At 39.0% G+C, this 24,308-nt stretch overlaps 1 protein-coding gene across 10 annotated transcripts in view; it reads right to left on the bottom strand.

Moving 5' to 3' along the window:
* Positions 1 to 24,308, bottom strand: part of CNTLN (centlein) — a 495,968-nt gene that overhangs the window by 277,020 nt on the left and 194,640 nt on the right. For 6 of the 10 annotated variants that reach the window (XR_008959874.1, XM_057313464.1, XM_057313465.1 and 3 more), the window contains exons 1-2: positions 9,103 to 9,528; positions 3,020 to 3,108 (exon numbers count right to left, since the gene is read on the bottom strand). Coding sequence is in view for 9 of the 10 variants with exons in the window: in XM_057313464.1 (XP_057169447.1) it covers positions 3,020 to 3,108; positions 9,103 to 9,462 (449 nt within the window). In the remaining variant the exon portion in view is untranslated. Of the gene's footprint in view, positions 1 to 3,019; positions 3,109 to 9,102; positions 9,546 to 24,308 lie in introns of those variants that run through there. The other 4 variants (XM_057313468.1, XM_057313469.1, XM_057313470.1 and 1 more) reach the window with 2 other exon arrangements.

The raw sequence follows: 24,308 nt of genomic DNA, 5'->3' as shown, positions 1-24,308 counted from the left end.
GTCAAAACATACTACATAGTTCTCTAGGAAATAATGTTCACATAATTTTAAAATTATAAATGCCACTTAAACAGGTTTCCAATTTCAAAAGTCAACTCAAATTCCAAAGCCTCTCATAGTATGACCTATGGACAACATCAGAATTATCTGGAAAGCTTATTTTAAAAAGACTTCTGGACCTTATCCAAGAAATCCAGTAGATCAGGGGAAAGTCTCAGAGATCTGCATTTTTTTTTTTTTTAAAGATTTTTTATTTATTTATTTGACAGAGATAGAGACAGCCAGCAAGAGAGGGAACACAAGCAGGGGGAGTGGGAGAGGAAGAAGCAGGCTCATAGTGGAGGAGCCTGACGTGGGGCTCGAACCCGGAACGCCGGGATCACGCCCTGAGCCGAAGGCAGACGCTTTAACCGCTGTGCCACCCAGGCGCCCCAGAGATCTGCATTTTAATAAATTCGTCAGGTATATCTTGTGCACACTAAAATTTCAAGAATCATAGCTGTAAAGCAATAGTCTCTAAAATTTTCCATTACATACCTTATCAGCAAAAGGCCTTTGAGTATCCACCCCCAAATATATGTGCAGTTATTTACAAATTGTATATATTTACTTTTATATGCATATTATGTACACTGAAAAATAGAAATCTCAAAGGATAAAACAAATGACCCAATAATATTTTAATATTTGATTCTGTCTTGACCAAGAAGAAAGTGAAAATTAAAGAGAATTTTGGCGAGTTTAAAAAAAATACCAAAGTAATCAAAACCACAATGAGATACCACCTCACACCAGTCAGAATGGCTAAAATTAACAAGTCAGGAAACAACAAATGTTAGCGAGGATGCAGAGAAAGGGGAACCCCTTTGCAATGTTGGTGGGAATGCAAACTGGTGCAGTCACTCTGGAAAACAGTATGGAGGTTCCTCAAAAAGTTGAAAATAGAGCTACCCTATGACCCAGCAATTGCACTATTAGGTATCTACCCCAAAGATACAAATGTAGTGATCTGAAGGGGCACCTGCACCCCAATGTTTACAGCAGCAATGTCCACAATAGCCAAACTATAGAAAGAGCTCATATGTCCATCGACAGATGAATGGATAAAGAAGATGTGGTATATATAAGTAGAACATTACTCAACCATCAAAAAGAATGAAATCTTGCCATTTACAACGATGTGGATGGAACTAGAAGGTATTGCACTAAGTGAAATAAGTCAATCAGAGAAGACAATTATCATATGATCTCACTCATATGTGGAATTTAAGAAACAAAACAGAGGATCATAGGGGAAGAGAGGAAAAAATAAAACAAGACAAAACCAGAGAGGAAGACAAACTATAGAGACTCTTAATCATAGGAAATAAACTGAGGGTTGCTGGAGGGGAGAGGGGGGAATGGGGTAACTGAGTGATGGACATTAAGGAGGGCATGTGATGTAATGAACGCTGGGTATTATATAAGACTTGTGAATCACTGACCTCTACCTCTGAAGCCAATAATACATTACATGTTACTTAACAGAATTTAAATTTAAAATAAATAAATAAATAAATAAATAAATAAATAAATAAATAAATAAAAATTAGAAAATTGGAAAATATATACAAATAAAATGAGAGGAGGCTAACAAAAGAATCACAGAAATGACTACTGAATTCCCAAAAATATATCTTCTAGGTTTATTCAGCTAGAAAACAGTGGGATTGAGAGTGATCACATTTCATCTCAAGGATGATTGAGGAAATAACAAGGGTACTGCAACAAAAGGCTAATTCTGATTATCAAAAAGGAAAAACTGATTGATGAAGTGAACACATAAGCAACATGAAGAGAAAGTGATTACACTAAGAGTTCACGATAACCAAGGATGATTAAACTATACATAGGTATGTATCACAGATTTTAAAAAGTTAATTCCAGAGAACACTGGAATGATCCTAGGGCTAGACACACCAAAGGTGAATAAAGTTCAAGTTATCAAAAAAATGACATTCAGATTATATAATCATGATTCCAATAAAGAAAAAGAAAAAGGCATCTATATTCTTAACTTCTCATTTAGCCAATGTACTGAAATCCATTTAATAGGAAACCAAGTGTTTTAATTGGTATGCTAAGCATCATGGGACTACTGTATTCCAAACATTTGGTAAAGAGTACCCAGCATCACTCCACTGTTTCTAATGACCAAGGAGAAGCCCAATAGTCTATAGTTAAATGAATGGGCATCCCCTACAATGTAATACAGACTGCTAAGTGAAATCCCTCTGCCTATTCCAGAACACTTACTCTATTCTGGCAAGGTCATCTCAGGCCTTGAAGTATACACCGCAGGGGCGCCTGGGTGGCTCAGTCGGTTATGCGTCTGCCTTCTGCTCCGGTCATGATCTCAGGGTCTTGGATTGAGCCCTGTGTCCGGCCCCCTGCTCAGCAGGGAATCTGCTTCTCCCTCCTTCTCTGACCCTCCTCCCCACTTGTGCGCTCGCTCACTCGCTCACTTTCTCTCTGTCTCAAATAAATGAATGAATGAATGAATGAATGAATGAATGAATGAATGAAGTACACGCTACAGTTACTTCAGGGGAAAAGTGAGCCAAGTCTAGAAAGGATCATGTCTAGAAAGGTGTCAAGAGAGGCAGTTTCAGAGTAAAAAGCCAAATAACAGGTACCTCTCCAATTTTTAAAGTTGAGCTGTAATAGCTCCACACACACAAATACACGGACACATAGATGCAGACAGACAACACACAGAGACACACATAGTGTCTAAGTCACAGTTTGATCTCTTACCCGCCAACTTCCCAAATACGTCAGAAAAGGAGGAGATATGGCCTATTTGTATTTGGTGAATTGGCACCCCTTGAAATAAGTCCAGTAATTATAACATCATGTTCCACATTCATTTGGAAATCAAATATCTTTAGGGGCTTAATGCCAAGTTTTAATTTTAATAATAAAGAAAGAGAAATTCAACAAACCAAATACTCATGGGAAAAATAACTTGGGAGCTCACCTTTCCACAACCAAACTGACTGCTTGTGTGAGATCTGGGTTTGTCACCTGGAGACGTTTCCACAAAGACCATACAAATTCTTTATCAGCCTTAAAGAAACAAAAGACATTTTTAATGCATTGCTTTGTAGCTAAGTCAGAGAAGGCACTACATTAAATTAAAAAAATGAAAAAAAAATTACTTGCTCCCTAGTTCTATAACTAGAAAAAAAATTCTTGTAAAGTATTAACAGGAAAGCTTTAAACAGTTCTTACACTGGTACTCCACATTCACTTCTACTCTTTCTACTACACACACATTAGGGTTGAAAATGTTGGAATGCTGAATATCATGGTAAATTTGTTCTAAAAGAGAACTGTTCTCTATTTACCACTCCATTTGTCAGCTCCCCTTTTCAGCAAAATTCCTTGGAAGAGTTGCCTATAATCGTGGTCTTCACTTCCTCACCTCCATTCACTCTATTACTTCCTCCAGTCAGATGTCCCTCCCCACCAGGATGTTAAACTCCTTTTTCAAGGTCCTCTATGTAGCCAAATCCCATAGACAATGGGCAGTTTTCGTCCTTAATGCCTAGGTCAGTTGTTATGACAACTGTAGCTGAGAGTTAGGAGTCACTTGGGGGGAAGTTTTTTAAAAAATAGTGTAGATCTAGAGATTCTGACTTAATTGGTTTCAGATAAGGTTCAAGCGCCAGTATTTTTTTAAAGTTCCTCAGGTCATTCTGTGCACTCCAGGTTGAGCACCGTTGCTCTAGGGGACCTCATTCAGTCCCTCAGTTTTATGTATCAGCTATACACTGAGGACTTCCAACATTTCCATCCTTAGTGGTTTTCTCCACCCCTAGGTACAGACTCCAATCTCCAACTGCCTACTCAATAATTCCACTTGAATACCTAACAGCTATCTCAAATTTAACTTATCCAAAAATATTCTTTATTTCCTACTCTTTCACAAACCCACTCCTCTGCAGCTCAGAAAATGACACCACTATCCAGTCATTGTTCAAAGGCCTAACACCTGTAAGTCAATTCTGTTCTCTTTTCCTCACACTTTATCTCATTCTAACCACTTCTCACCACCTCCACCATCATCCTCCTAGTCCAAATCACCCCTTCTCTTGCGTAGCCATCCGTGATGGTCCCCTAGCCTCCTTATAGCTCAAAATCCTCCAGTGGATTCCCATCAGATTAGGAAGATAATCCAAACTCTGTAACAAGGCCACAAGACACATTATCTGACCCCTACACACCTCTCCAACCTCATCTGTCATTCTCTCCATTCATTATACACGCTGGTTTTCTTGTTCTGCTTGTACCAGGGCCTTTGCACATGTACCATCCACCTGATTTTCATTTAGATTATTTCCTCACTTCATTCAGGTCTTTGCTTAAATATCACCTCAAGAGAAATCTTCCCTGACTACTGTATTTATAGCCACCCAAACCCATAAGTCTCTGATGACTTTTCCTTAATTTTTTTTTCCCAGCACGTTCCATTTCATAATACTATATTTGGTTTGATGGTTTTACTTGTGTGACAGATATTTCTATTTGTGTCTGTGTCCATCATCCATTCTCTCCTTCCTGTTAGTAACAGAAACCATTTGGCTTTTTTCTGCCCAATTAAAAGCCTGGCCCCTCTTACCTATGGGATGAGACTAAGTTCTGCCAATGAAATATAAAGGTTATTGTTGGAAATATTAAAATTAGACTTCTGTCTACCAAATGTGTTACAAATATTTTTTCCTAGTATGTGGTTGCTTATTTAACTTTATTTATGATACAGTGTTTTTGGAAAAGAGTAATTATTAATTTATATATTCATATTTATCCATCTTCTCCATTATGGCTTATGGATTTTATGTACCAATTTTTCTAATTGGACTTCTCTACTCAGAGATTAGAAATATATCTACCTATACTTTCTTCTAAAATTTTTATGTTTTCATTTTTTAATGCTCAAATCTTTGATCTACTTTGTTTATGTATTTTTTTCAAAAGACTTTTGACAGCCTGAGTACTATAGACTACAACCTTACCTAAACATTCCTATATATCATGCTTTACTTTATTCCCTTAGAAGCAAGAATTTAGAATTTGGGTATTAAAATGATTCAAGTTAAGAACAAGAAATGTCACTATATAATTCGTATGTCATAACCTGCCTGGAAGGTAGTAAAGGTAAGAAAGAATAAGCTATGCAATATAATGTGCTCTAATATCTCTACTTTAAAAAGGCATGTTGAGGAAATTATAAAATTACTTGAAACCAATATTATCTATAAATTTATCTTACAGCTCACTTCAAAACAAAATAGCAAAGATTTACATATATTTTCACCCAACTTTTCTACCTAAAATACTAAGAAAGGTTAGCATTAAGTAAAAATGTAAGAGTAGGTTTTCATCATTTATAAAATGAGTTACTTCCACTTAACTAAGACTTAGTAACAAAGGACTCAGCCCCAGAACAGTGAAAGAGATATAGCAAGAAATCCAAAAAAATCTGATGAAAAAAATCTTTACATCGCAAAGTTTATTAAACTCAGCCTACAAAAGAGTTGACTAAATGCCTGGCAATTTGAGTCTAAATTATCTTAGTAATGGGTTGGCCTTGACTTTCACTAATCAGCTGGCATGGAAATACGTATCAACTTTGCAGACACAGACATCCAAAACTATCTCTTTCACTGGGTACGTACTTTCCCAGCACTTAGTTTAGTGTCTGGCAACATAATAGACCCTCAATTGACCTCTACGGGAGGAATGAATTCGACAAACATATGAAAACTATTTCCTGCATTTAAATAAATAATTTGCCTATCAGAACCCAGGGAAAACAATGGAATGAGTTTAATTACACAGTATGGCACAAAGTAGACTCTCAACAAATTATTATTATGACAAATAACTGCACAAAATGATTCACATACCAAAATACAACCACTAACACCGGTGAGGATTCTAATTATACAGTAGGTTTTCAAAATTTTTTTTCTTTATGAATGACAGGGTACGTTTTCAACATACCTAAATATCTAACAAAAAATATAACTAGTCATATAATCTTAATTCCAACATCACATGCTTCATTAAACTTAGTTTCATCACTGAAGTTGGAGTAATAAACATACATTTATTTATTTATTTATTTATTTATTTATTTATTTATTTTTAAAGTAAACTCTACATCCAATGCAGGGTTTGAACACGAGCTGGAGATCAAGAGTCACACGCTCTACCAACTGATCCAGACAGGTATCAATGTATCTTTCATTTAAATGCCCTAAATAATTTTTAACCTGAAATTGGATTATAGGTTTAGTGAATATTTTTGGTTGCTACTGAAAAAAGGAACTAAGCTTTGAGATATATGTACGTCACACACCAATATATATGTGTACGTATATACGTGTATACGTATTACACATATATAGCATTACTTCTTCTCTTCTGGTATTCTACAGGTTGTGATAAATGTGCACATACACATACTTGTAATATCCTGAACTGCAAATAGAACACATTCTTGAAATTCATAATCAACATTAAGACTATGGTGAAGTTGGGTTCTAAATCAATGAATGAGGCATAAATGTCATGAACTTAAAATTGTCCTTTGAAACACCCTTGAAATTTCATTAGGAAAAGCTACATTGGGAAGCCAATGTCTTATCCTCAGTAGGTCCAATACAGACAGCTTTCTCTCCACATTAAAGTTAATCATGTTTTCTTCAACTAAGCATTATGTGCATGTTGCTTGCTAGTATGGAGCCATATGAAAAAAAAAAAACTTTAATATTACAATCACAAAGAGTTGGATGAGAAACTCTTGGAACTAAGACTGTTTTCTTTTATATGCTTATTCTGAGTAATTCCAATGGGGTGGAATGGTACACGGACCCACTCAAACTTTTTTTTCTCCACCAAGTACATATAATTGAATTCCTGTAAACTAAACATGGAAAAAAAAAATAACAACTAACCTGTATGGAGCTACTATTTATGACCAGAGACTAATTTGCAGGATTCTTTTTCCCCAAACTGTACATTTGACCCATTACTGTGTCAAATTAATTTAGATCTGAGCACTATTTTTTTTTAAAGCAGAATTTTAAAGAAAAATCAGAGTCCATGACGAACATTAGGGTAAACATTCTTTCTGAAATTCTAGGTATGTGTATGTGTGTATACTCACTAGGTTAAGATGAAAATGAATTTATTTTGGGTTGCAATTTTTGAAAGGTTTGAAAAACAGGGTAATACTATGTTTTTGGGTAATGTGATTTCTAGTGAGTAAGTAAGTAGAAGAACAAAATAAAAAAGGTCTAAAAGTGAATGTTTAATTATGTAAATGCTTTTTTTATAAAACAATTGGGAGTTCAATTATTATTTCTCCAAGTTTCCCCAAGAGCAGGAGTGTGGTTTGACCACAGTTTCGAATGGGATACTGCCAATCTCATCTCACATTACTGGAATGCCTATGATCATCTAACAATGTCAACATTACAAAAATCTCAAGAACCATCATTCTAGCCTAATTATGACCATCTCTATTCTTACATTTGCCTAGAGGACTTTAATCATCTTCCTAGTCCATATATTTCCAAGGTCACAAGGGCCAACACCATATTTGAAGCTGCGCTTTTCAAGAACTAGGGGATCAGTGGGCTGTTTCCAACAGAGTGATTTCCTTAATCAAGTCAGTTATAAAAAGTAAGTATCTCAGCTCCTTAGCCAGCTATAACTATGTGATATACACAGAAAGGAAAAGGGGAGAGTATAGAAAGTATGGGCAAAGAGCATCTGAGTCACTTGTCAAAGTAACAAAAGCCTTTATCATGGGTTAACATCTTTATCCAAGGGTGAGGTGTGTAGACGACAAAATGCTTTAGTTCACTGGTGTCTCCTATTTGTTTCTTCGCTCCTTATCCAGTGGAGACCAGAAAATGCGCAAATGAGAAAGAAGCAGTGACATTATATTTCCCCAACCTGTTTAAGCAAATGCATATTCAACTTCAACAAAATTGTCCTGTTTTTACAGCCTTGACTCAATCAGCAAAAACCTACAAAAGGGGCAAAAGAATCCAATAGAACAAACTATGAGAGAGAATTAATTTCATGAATTTTTACTAATCTAAACTGACGATACTGTTCATTAAATTTATCTTGGTTGTTAGCAGTTCCTAACTGATTCTATCTTAATTACTCTTGAAGACAGAGTGATCAAAAGATTTATTGTTGAGTAATCCCCAACATTTATATCGCCCAACCCTATCTAAAGGTTCTGGTAAAATCAGAGAAGAGATGGTGGTAAGGATGCAAAACTAAAATAATATCTCTTTGAACACTGAGTGCAGTCAAGCCATCTTTAATAACTCTACAAATAACAGGCAAGTAAATTAACATAATTGATTTACTAAATGCTTTTCACTGGCAAGATGACATGACAATGAAATTTCTCTCTCAAAGATATACAGAATTCGTAGAGCTGGTTAATAAGCAGTAAGCATCATCTATTACGTGTTAAAGTTCCCGGCCTAAGACTCCCTAAAAATCTGTGTTTACCACTTAAGTTTAACATAAGTTTACTTAAGAACAAGTGTGGGTTTGAAAATTTTAAAAAGGCTCCTACATCGATGGATTTTATTTTAATAGACGTGTTTCAACTTTCCTGTTCAACATATCAACTCGTGGACTGCACTCAACTCCTCTCCAAGTACCACTTAACAGTCAACACAGGGAACTTGGACTTTTGAGGAAGGGAGGGCGGTGCGACTGCACGTTTTGGTGGTATCCAAGTGAAGAAAACCAAACCCAGGGCGCCGAGACGAACCCCGCCCGGCCTGTCCGGAGAGGGGCGGCAGCCGAGCCCCAGGTCGGGGAGCCTGGCGCTGCCGCGTCCCCTCAGTACCCAGCAGAGGGCCGGGCTGGGTGCGGAAGCCGGGAGGGAGCGCCGCCGGGCGGAGATGGGTGGGTCCCGAACCCGCGCAGCGACGCAGCCTAGACAGAGGGAGAGGGGCGCGCCTCCCCACCGGCCCCGGCCCCGCTGTGTAGGGGAAAGGCCGGCGGCCCCCTCGATACCTGACACAGGGCCAGCTCCTCCTTTAGGCTGCTCAGCTCTTCCTCCAGCAGCTGCGTCCGGGTCACCATCGCCTCCTCTACCGAGATGCCCTCTAGCCGCTTGGACCCCTTGGGCGAGCTGAGGAGGGGAGCCTGAGCCGGAGCTGCCCCCCCTGGCCCTCGCCGGCCCCCTGACCCTTCTTCGCCCCGCCAGCATATATCGTTTTTGTCCACGACGCCCTCCCGCACTGCGCTCGCAAGACCCGAGGACTCGCTGCGCACTGCGTGTACCACAGTTCCCCGCCCAACACGTGGGGACCAGGGGCCCAACTGTCGCGCTGGGGGCGGAGGGAGCGGTGAGGCCGGCGAGCGCGCCGCCATGGCCGCGGCTGGTAACGGGTCAAGTTCCCTGTTGGAAACTCCACCTCCTCATCCCCATCTTGGGGAGCCCGAAGCTCCGAGCCGCGCATGCGCAAGCCTTTTCCCGCCTTGGCGCGCGGGGTCTCGCGCTCGCGGATCCTGGCCGGCTTTTCGCGGGACGCGCGCCCGGCGCCAGAGCTAGACTGCGCGCGCGCCGTGGCCCAAGGGGTTGGGCCTGTCCCTCGGCGCGAGCCGCCCGGATAGGCGCTGCCCCAGTCTTTGGTTCCCAAAGCCACGCCTTCCCGCCCACCTAAAACCCTACCCGCCACTTAGCGCCTAGCTTACATCCCACCTCTTAAAGTCTTCCTTGACAAGCCCCTAGCCCCAAATGATCCTTAACTGTGAATTCCTCCGCCTTCAAGGTCCCTGCCAACTCGTTTGTCACGTTTCATTGACCGCCCTGGAGTGTTAGTTACACGGCTAATCTCTCCAGCGCTGTTGTAAGCTCCTTGAGGATCAGGGAATAAGTTTTACGCTTAAGTGTTTTCTTCACACCCTTTAGCAAAACTGCTTTAGGTACAGCTGACATCCAGCTCGCTGACTGATGTCAGGGAGATGTGGAAAGCCTTTTGTTGAGCTGGGACTATCAGGCGGATTTCCCATTTGAATTTTGATCCTTTGCGCACCCTTTGTCTTTTGTTTTGCAAAAGTCATGATTTCCTTTGAGTTTTTATGGCAGCTTCTTTATGCAATTGGCTGAATATCAGAGCGAGTGTGTCCCACATGGCCCCACAGTTTGGGTCCTTCGACCAATCTGAAATCAGTAATTCTGAGCTTGGTTGAAGAAACAAGAACAGCTTTCTTTCTTGCGGCTCATCCTCTCCCTCCCTCCCTTTCCGTCTCCCTTTTTCCTTCCTTCCTTCCTTCCTTCCTTCCTTCCTCCCTTCTTTCTTTATAAACTTAGAATAGGCAATAACCATCTTTCTCTTTGCCATGATAACACGTCCTACTCGTGATGATTTTAGTAAAGGGATCCATGTTGAGCTAGCACTGGAGTTCTACCCAAAGCTAGATTGCTCTCTTCTGCAGAAAGTGTTCCAGAATACAGAGAGCTGAGGTGGGGGAAAGGAGGACTGTGGGAGTAGGCAGGTGACCACTTTAACTGATGTCCTCTTCATTTAATCAAAATTACTGCTTTGTGCCAGAATTTAGTCAGCACATTCAAAGACATCCTCCCAATTAGAATCCTGCTAAGGCAGGATGAGTGGGCTTCTTTCCCACCAAAGGTAAACACCTCACAAAATTTATAAAAGGATTACGTTAGAAAAAGTACACAAAAGCCTGTCTTAGAAGTAACTCCCATCCTGAACATTTACTATATGCTGGGTCCAGCATTGAATACTTTTCATATATGTGCTTATTCAATTCTTACATAATGGTAAAATAGATATTATTCCCAATTTACTCGTGAGAAAACTGAGACTTGAGAGATTACTGTACCCTGCCTGATGTCCCACATCTGGTATTAGAAAAGCTAGACTATGGATCCACTTAACTCTAAAACCTGTCTCTGATCCCTACCCTTACTTTGTACCTCTCACTTGAAATACAGCAGTATGTGTGAGCTTGTGAGATTTCATTGGGTTTAAGATTGGGAATTCTAATCACATAATTCACAAGGTTGTCATGAAATCAATAAGAATGCACATTCTTAATGGCTATTTGTTGTTCACTCAAAAGGGTATCATTTCATCCGATTATAGAAAGATTCTTTTGAAAAACAGTGAAATCTCTTCTACTATGTACAAGAATAAATATACATTTTTGACACAAAAGAATATCCTGAATCTATGACTAGGTAGACAGTTTTTTTGTGGTAAAATACCTGTAACATAAAATGTACCATTATAACCATCTAAAGTGGCTACAAATAAAATGTCTTTAAGTATATTCACAGTGTTAGGCAACCATCACTGCTATCTAGTTCCAGAACATTTTCACGCCCCCAAACCAAAACTCCATACCCATTATTCATTCCGCATTTCCACTACCCATCTCACCCCCTAGGCTCCAGGTAACCACCAACCTGCATCTGTCTCTGTGGATTTGCCTCTCCTGAATATTTCATACAAATGGACCCATAACATGTGGCCTTTTACATCTGGCTTCTTTCACTTAGCGTTGTTGTCAAGTTTCATCCATTTTGTAGCATGTATCTACTTTATTTTCTTTTAGCCAAATAATATTGCATTATATGGGTATACCACGATGTGTTTCTCCATTCATCCTCTGATGGATATTTGGGTTGTTTCCACCTTTTGCCTATCGTGAATAGAGCTGCTATGAACATTTACATATGGGTTATTGTTTGAACACCTATTCTCAATTATTTTATATATATACCTAGGAGTGGAATCGCTGGGTCATATGGTAATTCTATGAGGAACTACCACACTGTTTTCCACAGCGGCTGCACCATTTTACACTCCCACCAACAATGTATGAGAGTTCCAATTTTTCCACATCCTCACCAACACTTATTATTTTCCCTTTTTTATGGCCATACTAGTGAGTGTGAAGTGGTATTTCATTATGGCTTTGATTCACATTTCCTAATGACTAATAACATGGATCGCCTTTTCATGTGCTTTTTGGAAATGTATCTTTTTTGAAGAAATGTCAATTCAAGTCTTTTGTCCATTTTTAAGTTGCGTTGTTTATTTATTGTTGAGTTATCAGCGTTCCTTACTGGCAGACAATTTTTAAGCATAAGAAATTGCACATTTTCACGAGGTGCATAGGGAGTTCTTTCTTGTATTATTTCTGAAAATGACACAAACATGTGAAATACTGAATATTAACATTCGTAACTCAGAAAGATAAGTTAAAGATCTGTAAAACTATCTGAATAAAAATGTCCAAAACAAACAATGTCTCTCCTCTGTAATCCTTTGTGCAAAGGTTTAAAAGTGATGATGTGTGTTCTACAGAAATTAATAATAAAGTCTGCCAAATGAAATATATTAGAATATAGAAACACATAATTCCCTCCATATCATCATTGTATACTTGAAATATTGTGGAAAATGAGGGAAATGTGCAAATTAGTATGGTATTTAAATTGCATCTCTCATTTGAATTTTAAAAATTTATTTCTAACTTCCATTTAAGAAGACAAATGTATTAGCAGTTTCTCAGCCTTGACAGTTCTTTGTTTCCAGAAAGAAGGCCAAATTTAAGACATATGTATTTCTCCTTTACAGATTTGGTATAATCTTTATTTGGTCAGCAGAATTTAATTATTAAATTTTAAGCCACTATTAGGTGCTGATAATGCCTTAAATATCATAGATTTCTTTCACATCATTTTGAAATTTATTTCAATTTTTAGGGTTTCACTAAATGAGTTAAATCAAGAATGGCCTACTGCCCACCACTTCAACGTTAAAATAGAAACCCACATGCTGAATGTGCCATTGTGACATTTGAGTCAGCAGCAGACATATCTCATCAGTCTAATATGGACAAATTGCAATCCAGGAGTTAGTCAAAGTAAACCAAGAAAATTGTTTTATGCTTACAATTACAATAATTTTGTTTGAGTGATTCCTGGCAACTATTGATTCCCTGATCAGTCTGAGACCACTCCAGGTCAAGAACATAGGTATCCACGGATGACATCATCTCTTCCAGTTGTCCCATGTGCTTTTCACACAGTTCAAAAATGATGACCTTACAGAGTTATGACAATAGAACTTCATTTTTCATTTTCCTCTGTAGTGATTATATAATAATTCAAAATTACTTAAATAACTGCCTTCTTTCCCTAATACTAGGCTTTTCTAAAATTATCTCCATTGAATCCTAACTCCTGTGGGTATTGTACTGGGAAAAAACAAACAAACAAACAAACAAACAAACAAACTGGGGTGTTTTAGGTTTGAGTAACTTTCTCAGCTTACTTAGCTCAGCAAAATTTGGAATACAAATCCCAAATTCCCTCAGGAATTTAGGTGATTTAATACATAAGGTTGCAGAGTTTCAGCTTGTTGTTTTAACATATGACCAAAGTGAGACAACATTTTACCTTGTTTGTCCTTATTACCTGTATTTCAATTTCCTCCTCCCTAATAGATGGGATGGTAACCCCATAGTCTTGGGTATTCCTTACCCTCAAGGCAATATTGCAACAATATTCCAGCTCTTCATCTATTTTGTTCCTCTGGTTTCACCTGAACATGAAGGACTTCTTCCATTGCCAGTAACCTGGTTTAACATCTTTATCTTAACAAGGCTTACCTATTCCCTATTCCAGCGCTCATACACTATTAGAGCACACATGCACACATGCATACACACACACACACACACACACACACACACATACATACATACACACACTGGCATTTGGTCTTTTGTGATTTTGTGATTTAACATCCCCATTTCTGGCACAGACCTCCTAAAACCTTTAGAATTTCCTAAGTGATGAAATTTTAAAGGTGTCTTCTTCCTATGTTAGTAACTTTTGGAATGGAGGTAAGAATGGGAGCTGGTTGCCAGTGGAGCCAACCATGGGATTAGAGGGCTAGACATTTCAGACTCTGATTCCCTTCTTGCTTGGCAAGATGATCAGTCAGAGCCTCAACAGGAAGTTGAGGGTAACTCATAGCAAATACTTTGAGGAACAGTTAAAACAGAGACGAATTACAAAGGTCAGGGTAGGATGGAAGGAAAGCACAAGTGATAGTACAAAACTTCAAGGCTAATCAAAGGGTGGGAGATGTTATCACCCTAAACTCGAAGAGGTGAGGGGAATGGTACCAGTTAATGGTACCAGGAGACAGAAAGAACTGTGTACAGAGTGTTGCCTGGCAAGGGATACAGACCCAAGAGACAGGGAGCCAGGGGATCAAATACTCAAACCTCACTGCTTTCCCTTACGCCCATCTGTTCCCCACTGGCTGAACCCAACCAGTTCTTACAGGGCAGCCCAGCAGGACACAGAGCAGGACAGCAAAACATCAAGAGACAATCTGGAGGGGTAAACAGAAGGTGTCCAGCTCAAGAGTCCTATAGAGTCTAATAAGCGACAACAGGGACACAGTTTGACTAGCATTCTGTTTATAGCCAATATATGATTTAAAGTAATAACTCTTATGTTGTTCTCATGGCAGCTGGCTAGACATTACAACTTACAAGTCCATAAAGGAGAAAAAGGTAAATCACATGTTATAAAGAGGAAACGGAATCCAGGCAGGAGTTAGGGAAAGAGTTCAGGGCTTGTGAACAGAAAAGCACCGAAGGGAATGCATCTACTTTCTTTATTGCCTTCACATTCTACATCAAAACTCAGTTTTCAGAAATTCTAGGCCACCCTATCTAATTCAACATATATAATATATAATATTATGTATCTCCCATATAATATATATGTCTCTCCCAAGATAATATTATTCAATTTGCATTTTGAATCTATTTTATATTTTATATTTTGCATCTCTCTTATCACTCCATCATTCTCACATTTCATACACATATGGTTTTTTTATATCACTAAATAAATTGTAAAATCTTAGAGGACAGAAAACGCCTATTTTTTCTGTACCCCTATCTGTATACCTGTATTTCTGTATACCTATCATGATGCCCTCAAATAGGAAGCATGTGAGAAATGTCTCTCAGCTAGCTCCCTACAAGCCACAGAAACTCTTGCCCTCAGCAATTACTAGACATTCCCGATGGTCCTTAATTATACCACACATTAGTGGGCATTGTTTTTCTATGAACAGGGAGTATTTTTATGGATTATATACTATCGAAGTTAATATCCGAGGTAAATAGATCACATGCATGCTAACTACCACTATTGGGGGAAAACGAAACTGTTAACTCATGGACAAAATGGTTCCTGCTGCCACTAATATTTCATTTTCCTAAGTGGTGCTTCCTGATATAGCAAAATACCATGGGAATAAAAGAAAGAAGAAAGGGAGAAAATGCAATCAATTTTGAGACCCCGTTGCCAGAACACTGTTCATTCATTCCTTCATCTTTTTAACCAATACATATTGAACATTACTAGGGATAGAGCCATGAACCATAACAATCCCAGCTTTGTGAAGCTTATACTCTAATAGAAGAAAGCACATCATAAAAAATGAATATACTTGTCAGTGAAAAATTATGTGAACAGAAATAAAGCAAGGGGGAAAGAGAGATGACAGTGGTTGGGTGCCATTTTAGGTAGAATGGTCAGGGAACGCATTTCTAATAAGGAGTGCTTCAGCAAATGATAATTATTTTGATTAAATGGAAAGCACACCATGCACATATCTAGGAGAATATCAGACCACAGGAAAAGTGAAAGCATAAACAAAAAACAAAAGCTTATAAGTGAAACCTGAACATCACAATTCCTCATAGGTGGACGCATCTACACAAACTCTATCCCAGGAAGTATTTGTCATCCTGGAACCCCAAGGAAACCCATTCCCAAGTAGATAAAAGTATCTATATGGTCAGGGAACAAGTTTTGTGATCCACAGATAAACACCAAATTTGAAGTGGCTTTTACAAATCATTTGGTAAAGGCCATGAAGAAATGTTTTCTGTCTCTCCAGAAACATTTCTTGGAGAAATCATTTGAAATAGGATCATACTAAATGGCATTAATGAAATAAGAATGGAGGTGATCTAGAGGAAATAATAGTTACCCCCAGATATTCCACGCTGGTTGTAGATTAATAATCAACTAAAGGAGCTTTTCAAATAATGGTACTTAGGTCCCACCTCCAGAGACTCTGATTTAATGGATGTGGTGTGGGGACAAAGTGTTGGTATTTTTTTTAAAGTTCCCCAGATGAGTCTAACATGAAGCCAGGATTGAGAATCACTGAGTTAAGCTGTGAAAAAACAGGCCAAGAATTACTTCTGAAATGCAACAGACATCTCACAATTATTCAAAGTGAGTCAGATTATGTATGGAGAACCTACTACGTGCTAGAAGCTTAGTACTGGAGATACAGACAAGAAAAGGCAAACCCATCCCAACCTTCATAGAACTCAAATGGGGAAAGGCGACTGACAAAGAATTAAACAACTTTTTAAAAAACAAGAGAGTGTGATAAGTTCTACAAAGTAAAAGAAAGTGTGGTAAGATAGAGAATATCTGGGTAGGGGCTATTTTTATTACATTGATTAAGAAAGCCTCTCTGAAGAGTGGAATTTAAGCAGAAACTCTGAAAGATGAGAAAGAACCAAACATTCAGAAAGTTTAGAGTGTGAATGCCAAGACAAAAGCCCTGAGCTACAAAGTGGCTTGGCATATTCTAAATACAGAGGAGGCAAGTACGACTGCAGTTAGAGAAGGTGAAAGAAAATGTGGTGTAAGATAAAGGAAGAAATTTGGATTTTATTCTAAAACTAATAGGAAACCATTGAAGGATTTTAAGCAGAGGAGAGATACGATTTCACTACATTACTGAAAGACCACTCTTCTCTGCGGAGAATGGATTGCGAGGTTAGAAAAAGGGGAATTGGGGGCGCCTGGGTGGCACAGCGGCTAAGCGTCTGCCTTCGGCTCAGGGCATGGTCCCGGCGTTGCGGGATCGAGCCCCACATCAGGCTCCTCCGCTATGAGCCTGCTTCTTCCTCTCCCACTCCCCCTGCTTGTGTTCCTTCTCTCGCTGGCTGTCTCTATCTCTGTCGAATAAATAAAAATAAATAAATAAATAAATAAATCTTTAAAAAAAAAAAAAAAAAAGAAAAGAAAAAGGGGAATTGAAGGAGGAAGACCAGTGCCAGCAAGAGATGATGGTGGCATGAACCAAGGTATTTGCAGGGGGAAAAGTAGGATATGCTGGGATTTGCTGATGGATTAGATGTGGAACAAGAGGCAAAGGAAGGGATCCAGTCAGACTTTCAGGCTTTGGATTGAATATCTGAATATTTTGAGGTCCTGAAGTGATTGTTGGAGGAACAGGTCTAGAAGCAGGGAATCAGAAGTTCTATTTGGGATTTACTGCATTTGAAATGCCTGGAAGATCTCCAGTTAAGGATGTTGGGCAGGCAAATGAACATGCAAATTTGAGGTTCTCAGTGGAGGTTTTCAGCTCAAAATACACATTTGGGAGTCACCAGCACGACTGGTATTGTATGTAGAAGTTATGGGTATATAGGAGTTAAGTAAATACACATGAGACACATGGTGTCCTGAAGAAGGAAAGGCATCAAGGCCTCTTCTTCTTGGAGATTTGACATTATTTTAGATCTTGTGGATTGAGATGTTCTTGATTGAGGTCCCATCACAGAAGGAACAGTCTGGATTGGTAACCCCAGGCTCAATAATAGAACAAATGAGTTTGTGGAGTAAGGGCCAGTTCCGACATAGCACATGGCTGATACTGAAGGTTCAACCCGACTCTTGTTGCTGAAGGTGTGATTGGGACAATGGCTCAGCCGATGAATGTAAACCGAAGAGCTGTCAACTTGGCAGTCCATTGACATTGCTCTTAGCCCAGCAAGACTAGAGAGTGCGGGATCCTCGTCCCAGAGAGAGGATGAGTGTTGCCTGTGCAGGGTCCGTTCTCAACCACAGATAAGGCTGCAACAAAAGCAATGATTGTTGGAAACTGGAACCTGTAAAATCCCGAGGAGATTTGCCAGTCCTTTCCTCATCTGGCTGCTGGGATCCGAATGAACATCTTAGAGTTAGCCTTTGGGCCACTAAAAAGAAAGCTCCTTTTGGACTGGACATGCTGCTAATTGAGCCGCTGGGGTCTTGAATACTTAATTTGCTTATCATAGGGATAAATGACCTTATTTGTACCTCAAACTAGTGAGGGGCTTCACGCCAAATATATAAATATAGAAGTTTAGGTTTATCCTTTTTAAAACTATTGAGGCAATATGATTTAGTAGGAGGTAAGAGGTTAGATCTGAATTTGAAGCATGGATTTATCACTTATGCATTATTTGACCTTGGGAACATTATCTACCCATAAAATGAGAATTAAAATAAGTTTCATGTGGCGCCTGGGCGGCTCAGTCGGAAAGTGTCTGCCTTCAGCTTAGGTCCTGATCTCAGGTCCTGGGCTCAAGCCCTGCGGGGCAGGTTCCCTGCTCAGCGGGGAGTCTGCTTCTCCCTCTCCCTCTGCCCCTCCCCCCTGCTCCTGCACTCGTGCTCTCTCTCTCATTCTCTCTCTCAAATAAATATGAGGATCAAGTGAAATAACAAAGGTAAAGCACTAAATAGTACCTGTCTCATAGTAAAAGCTCAGTAAGTATTTGTTATCATTAACCTCTTATTAAGCATTATTGTTAGTTACACTATTGAAATTCACCTTGTTAGATTCACCCCATTGTTTTGAATTCATTTTGAATTCTACTCTGCTCAGCTTCATGTCAGCTGATAATTTGATAAATCGCATCACTTGTGTCCTCATATAAATATTTTTTAAACATTTATAGAACAGAGCTTCTAGGTCACATTAGCTTCTTCCTTTCCTGAATCCATATATGCAATCCCACCCAATTATAGTTCTTGACTGTGCTCTAGGTATTTTATGTGCCTTCATTTTATTTCCCTAACTAAACTGCAATTTCTTGATTTTAGGGTTAGATCTGAATCTCCTTTTTAATTGCCCTACCACATCTTGAACAGTATTAGGTATGTAGGAACCAAAAATTACATATTTATTTATGTAAAGATGGTTTTGAGCAGATTTGCACACAAATATTATTTTCTCCTTTTGGTTTATTGGTCCCTAGAAATGTAATACACATACACTTACAAAATCCGATCTGTGCATCGTAATTTCTTTGTGAATCAGTTTCCTTTGAAAATATTAGACTAGAGCAGGCACTCTTTAAAGTCCTTTTCTGGTCTAAAAATCCCTGATATTATTAAATAAAAATGACAGCACACCTCAAAACTTCCAAAGATAATGAATAATCCATTCACTCATTTATTCGACAAATATGTATTGAAGGCATACTATGTTCCAAGCACTTGTCTAGGTGCTGGGCAAACAGCAGTGAACAGAACAATGTCTATAGCCTCACAGAGACTTCATTCCAAAGGATTCACTTTATTAAAATCTTCACAAAGGAAACTTTGAAGTCAGAAGGAAGAAATACGCAGGCTCTCCATTAGTGTTTTAGCATTTAGAAAGAAATCTTCAACTATAATATTCTCTTTATGTTCTATTCAAAAAGAAAAAAACCCTGGTTCCTAGCCAGCCCATGTATTTCACATTCAATCATCACGATATGAAAGTCAGGAATAGACGAGATTCCCTTCATTTACTCCACACATCAACATCTGTTCTTTTTTGTCTTGAAAGTATCTCCCATTACCCACCCATTCCCTCTATTCCTACTGTCCCTGCCTGGTTTAGGCCTTCATTTATTCTAACCTAGATGAGTAAAACAGACTCAGACTTGCCCCCCCCCGCCACTGAACTCCTGCAGTAAGTCATTGCTTGACAAAGGATAGCTCTCATCATAGCACTCTGCTGTTCCAGCAGCCTTGAGTGATTCTTCATTGCCTTTATAGCAAAAACCAAATTCTTTGACCTGGAAGGTCAGGCCTTTTAATATCTGGCTTAAAACTGCCTTTGAAAAGTATTTCCCTCTACTTTCTCTTACATGCTCTGTGCTCCAACCAAAATAAACCACATATTTTCCATCCCGTTCTTCCACCCCACACACCTCTTTTTTCTGATCTCTGGGTTTACTGTTCCTTCCATCTGGAATTTCTGCCCTTCCGCAGTAGATACATGGCCACACCTAACTATCGGTAGCTTAAAGAGATAGAGAGTTATTTTCTCACCTAACAACAAGCCCAGACTTAGGGGATCCACACTGCTCAACATCATCAAAAGCCCTGTCTCCTTCTAAGTTCCTGCACTGTTGAACTAGTAAGCGTTTTTCACCTTCATGAAAACAAGAGTTGTTAAAACTTCTGGAGTTACATCCCCATGCCTCACTGGACAAGGAGGAGAAGAGGAAGAGGGAGCATCACCATCATGAAAGCTAAAACTTTCCCAAAATTCCCTGGAAGATTTTAATTGGCTTCACGGTACCACCTGCCACGCCTAGGTGAAAGCAAGGTTGGAAGACAAGTTTTTTGTTTGTTTGTTTGGTTTTTAATTTTATTTATTTATTTGACAGAGAGAGAGAGACAGCCAGCGAGAAAGGGAGCACAAGCAGGGGGAGTGGGAAAGGGAGAAGCAGACTCCCAGCAGAGAAGCCTGATGCGGGGCTCAATCCCAGAATGCCGGGATCACGCCCTGAGCTAAAGGCAGACGCTTAACGACTGAGCCACCCAGGCGCCCCAGGAAGACAAGTTTTTTTTAACTGAGCATTATCATCACTCCCAACAAACAAACAAAAGAGTTCTCTTAATAAGGAAGATGGGGACATGGATCACAAGACACCATTGGCAAGACAGCCTGAAGTAGCCACTACAGTTGGCATCCAACAGTATCAAGCACACACAGTCCAATAGGTTTTACTAACAATGCTTGGAACTCCCACTGTTGCATGGTTTTGCCTCCACCTTTTCAATTCTAAATAAACAACAAAAGCAGGGGCCATCCTGACTTACAAAGGCACAGCTCATATGTGATCCTGGCCAGGACCTTGCTTTCCTGTTATTCCATTCCTTCTACTCATCCCATTTCACCAGATGGGAACAATGCCTCTTTACCTCGGTGTTAATGATGCCTGGGACGGAAGCAGGAGGAGATGCGAAAGAAGACTGGAGGGCTAGGATGGGGCATGACTATGGATGCCATACTCATAAACTATGGACTCTGGGCCTGTTGTGTTACATTATTACATTTTTATCAAACATTCAGAATTAGAAAAATATGAAATTCTTCTATTTTAATTTTTAAAAGATTTATTTATTTACTTACTTATTTGAGAGAGTGAGCATGGGGGGGGAGGGGGAGAAGGGGCAGAGGGGAGAGAATCCAAGCAGACGCCCGCTGAACACGGAGCTCACAACCCTGAGATCACAACCTGAGACAAAATCAAGAGTCCAATGCTTCACTAACTGAGCCACCCAGGTGCCACTAAATTCTTCTATTTTATACGAAATTCTAGTGTCACTCCTAACAGATACTGAGTGTATCTCTTCACTTTCCCTTGTCTTAAATTTGAGAAGCTAGGTTCCTAGTGTTGAGATGGAATTCAAGAATGATTTGAATTTATATAAACTATATTTTTATTGTAGTAAAATATATGTAACATTTACCATTTTAACCATTTTTCTATGTACACTTTAGTAGCATTTAAGTACATTCACAATGTTGCAGAACTATGCTTTCCCAGAACTTTCTCATCATCCCAAACAGAAATTCTGTACCCTCTAAACAGTAACTTTTCCCCCTCCTCTCAAACTCTCTTTCTACTTTCTCTCTATGCATTTGCCTGCTCTAGGTGCCTCACATAAGTGGAATCATACAATATTTGTCCTTTTGTGTCTGATTTAGCATAATTTTTCAGAGTTCATTCATGTTGTAGCATGTATCAGAATTTCAATGCTTTTCAACGTGGAACAATATTCCATTGTATGTATACACCACATTTGGTCTCTCCATCACAATTGTTGATGGCAGTCTGGGCTGTTTCTACCTTATGGCTATGGTGCATATTGCTGCTATGAACACTGATGTAAAAATAGATGTTTGAGTCTCTGCTTTTAATTATTTTGGGAGAAACTATATCTTAAACAATGTTGAAGTTATGGTTAAAATAAATCAGGTACATTATGTATCTTTGAAACTTTTATGGGCCAGTCTCAAAAACTACCAATCATTTGTAACATATTTCTGGCCAAAAATAAATTCTAAGTTTTAGATAACTAACAGAAAGAAATCTTTGATAACCAACATATTGTAAGCTGGCAACATGGTATCTCCTATTTAAGAATTTTAAATTTATCTACAAACCTAAATATAGCTCATTTACATATTTTGGTTCTTTGGCTATCCAGAACCAGAAGAATGAGGCAACAGACATGAGTCTGGGCTAAGCAGTATCATGGGGAACTGAGTAGCTGTTAACCAGTACCCTGTCAACAAAAATAAAAAGAAGCTGGGGGCAGGAGTTGAGGCCTATGTTTCTCATGATTTCTTCCACCCGCTGTCTCCCTGGAAACAGATGCTGGAGATTCTTGTAATCACAGATTCCCCGAGCAGTATACAAATATAAAATAATGTGGATGCAATGCTCAGGGTAAGCTGAGAAATTTGAAGAGCTTGAAAGCTCTGAACATTTTTATTTTTGGAGGCCTTCCTCTAAATCACATCAACCATATAAAAGGCATCCATGTCCCACATCCATGTCCCCATATATTTGATATAGCTAGAAAAGAGTTGAGATGAAGCTGAGTGGTTAGTACTACTTTCGTAGACAATTAAACATCTACCGATTCTTCTTTTCCCATTTTATTTTTCTATTTTGAAGCCAATAAATTATTTTTCAGATCTCAAATATTTTTGCTGGCCCTTAGAAATGCACAGACCATAATCATATAGATAAGTTGCTCTGTAATGAGTCCTGATCTCAAAATAATTCTCATTTGCACACTTACTTCTGACAATATAGCTCTGACAATAATTAATTTTTGGACACTAATGCAGTGGCCAGAAGAACAAGCAAACAGAAAATAATATACTATCTCTATAATTTCTGGGTATAAAATAAAATCATGCTGGTAATCAGAAGTTTCTAGAATTGAGAGTCACAACCTTTCAGAAAAAAGTTACCAAATTCCTGACTCCAATCAGCTTCTTAAAAAAAAGAAAATGTTGTACTACAAAGCAGGCATTGAAACAATAACCTCTCCCTATTCCCACATGCCCACAAGTAAAGACTCTGTGATGAACACACTCTTCTGTTAAAATTCAAAGCTAACTCCCCTCTTAAATTTCTCAAGCATCCACTGTGAATTACTTTAATAGCATAATAAAATTACTTTCTACCTAATACAGAATTGTGGCTTCCAGTTGGTTGTTCCCTTGAACGCTGGAGATGTACTTATTTTGTGATTAGCCTTCCAAGACTCCAAGCCTTGGCAAGACCAGTTCCTAACTTCCTGGAAGATTGTTCTACCTCTTTTTAAATTGATAAATGCCTACCCATGCACCAAAGCCCAATTTAAATCTTAGTGTCTCCACAGCCCTTTCCTGGCTCCCAGAGGCTCCCAGAGTCATGCCCTTTTCTACATTCCCACGGGACTTACCACATTTTATTTATGTGTTAACAGGTTTCCTGCCTGGCACTAGACTTTCAACGTCTGCAGAGCAGAACCCAAACACCTAGCACAGTTAATGTTATAAAACAAGTGATTATTTTTGTCTACCCTGCATACGTTATGCTTTGCTAAGGGTGGCAATTATTCTATTAATTCTACCCAGAAAATGAAGACCACAAAACTGTTTGACCATCTGTTCTCTCTCTTTGTGATGAAACAACATATTTGAGTATGAATTCGGCTAACTTTCTCATTCTTTCCTAACAGCTAATTGTTGGTCTTTCCACTTGTCTTAAAGTTTCCATCACCTTGTGGAGATCGTTACGATCAGACAATGTTTCAACTGTATCATAAAAAGCTGCTAACATAGCCAAAAGTTTTTCCACTTTTAGATTTCTGGGACGGTGTTTTGGGAGAAGATGTAGTTAGGTGAGTGTAGCTATGTGAGAGCAAGAGGAAGTGGGGGAGAGGTTGATAGAGTGTTATTAGTCTTCTGAGGAAGCTGGTTTATGATGTTCAAAGATCACTCGTTGTGTTGTTGATTTCTGAGGGAATAATCAACATTAACTTTCTATTATTATGGCCCTTCAGCTATAAAAAT

Source organism: Ursus arctos, unplaced genomic scaffold (assembly GCF_023065955.2).
Source record: "Ursus arctos isolate Adak ecotype North America unplaced genomic scaffold, UrsArc2.0 scaffold_18, whole genome shotgun sequence".
NCBI classification, from domain to species: domain Eukaryota; kingdom Metazoa; phylum Chordata; class Mammalia; order Carnivora; family Ursidae; genus Ursus; species Ursus arctos.
The sequence above is the reverse complement of the archived record's forward strand: the minus strand, read 5'-3'. Positions and strand labels throughout refer to the sequence as shown.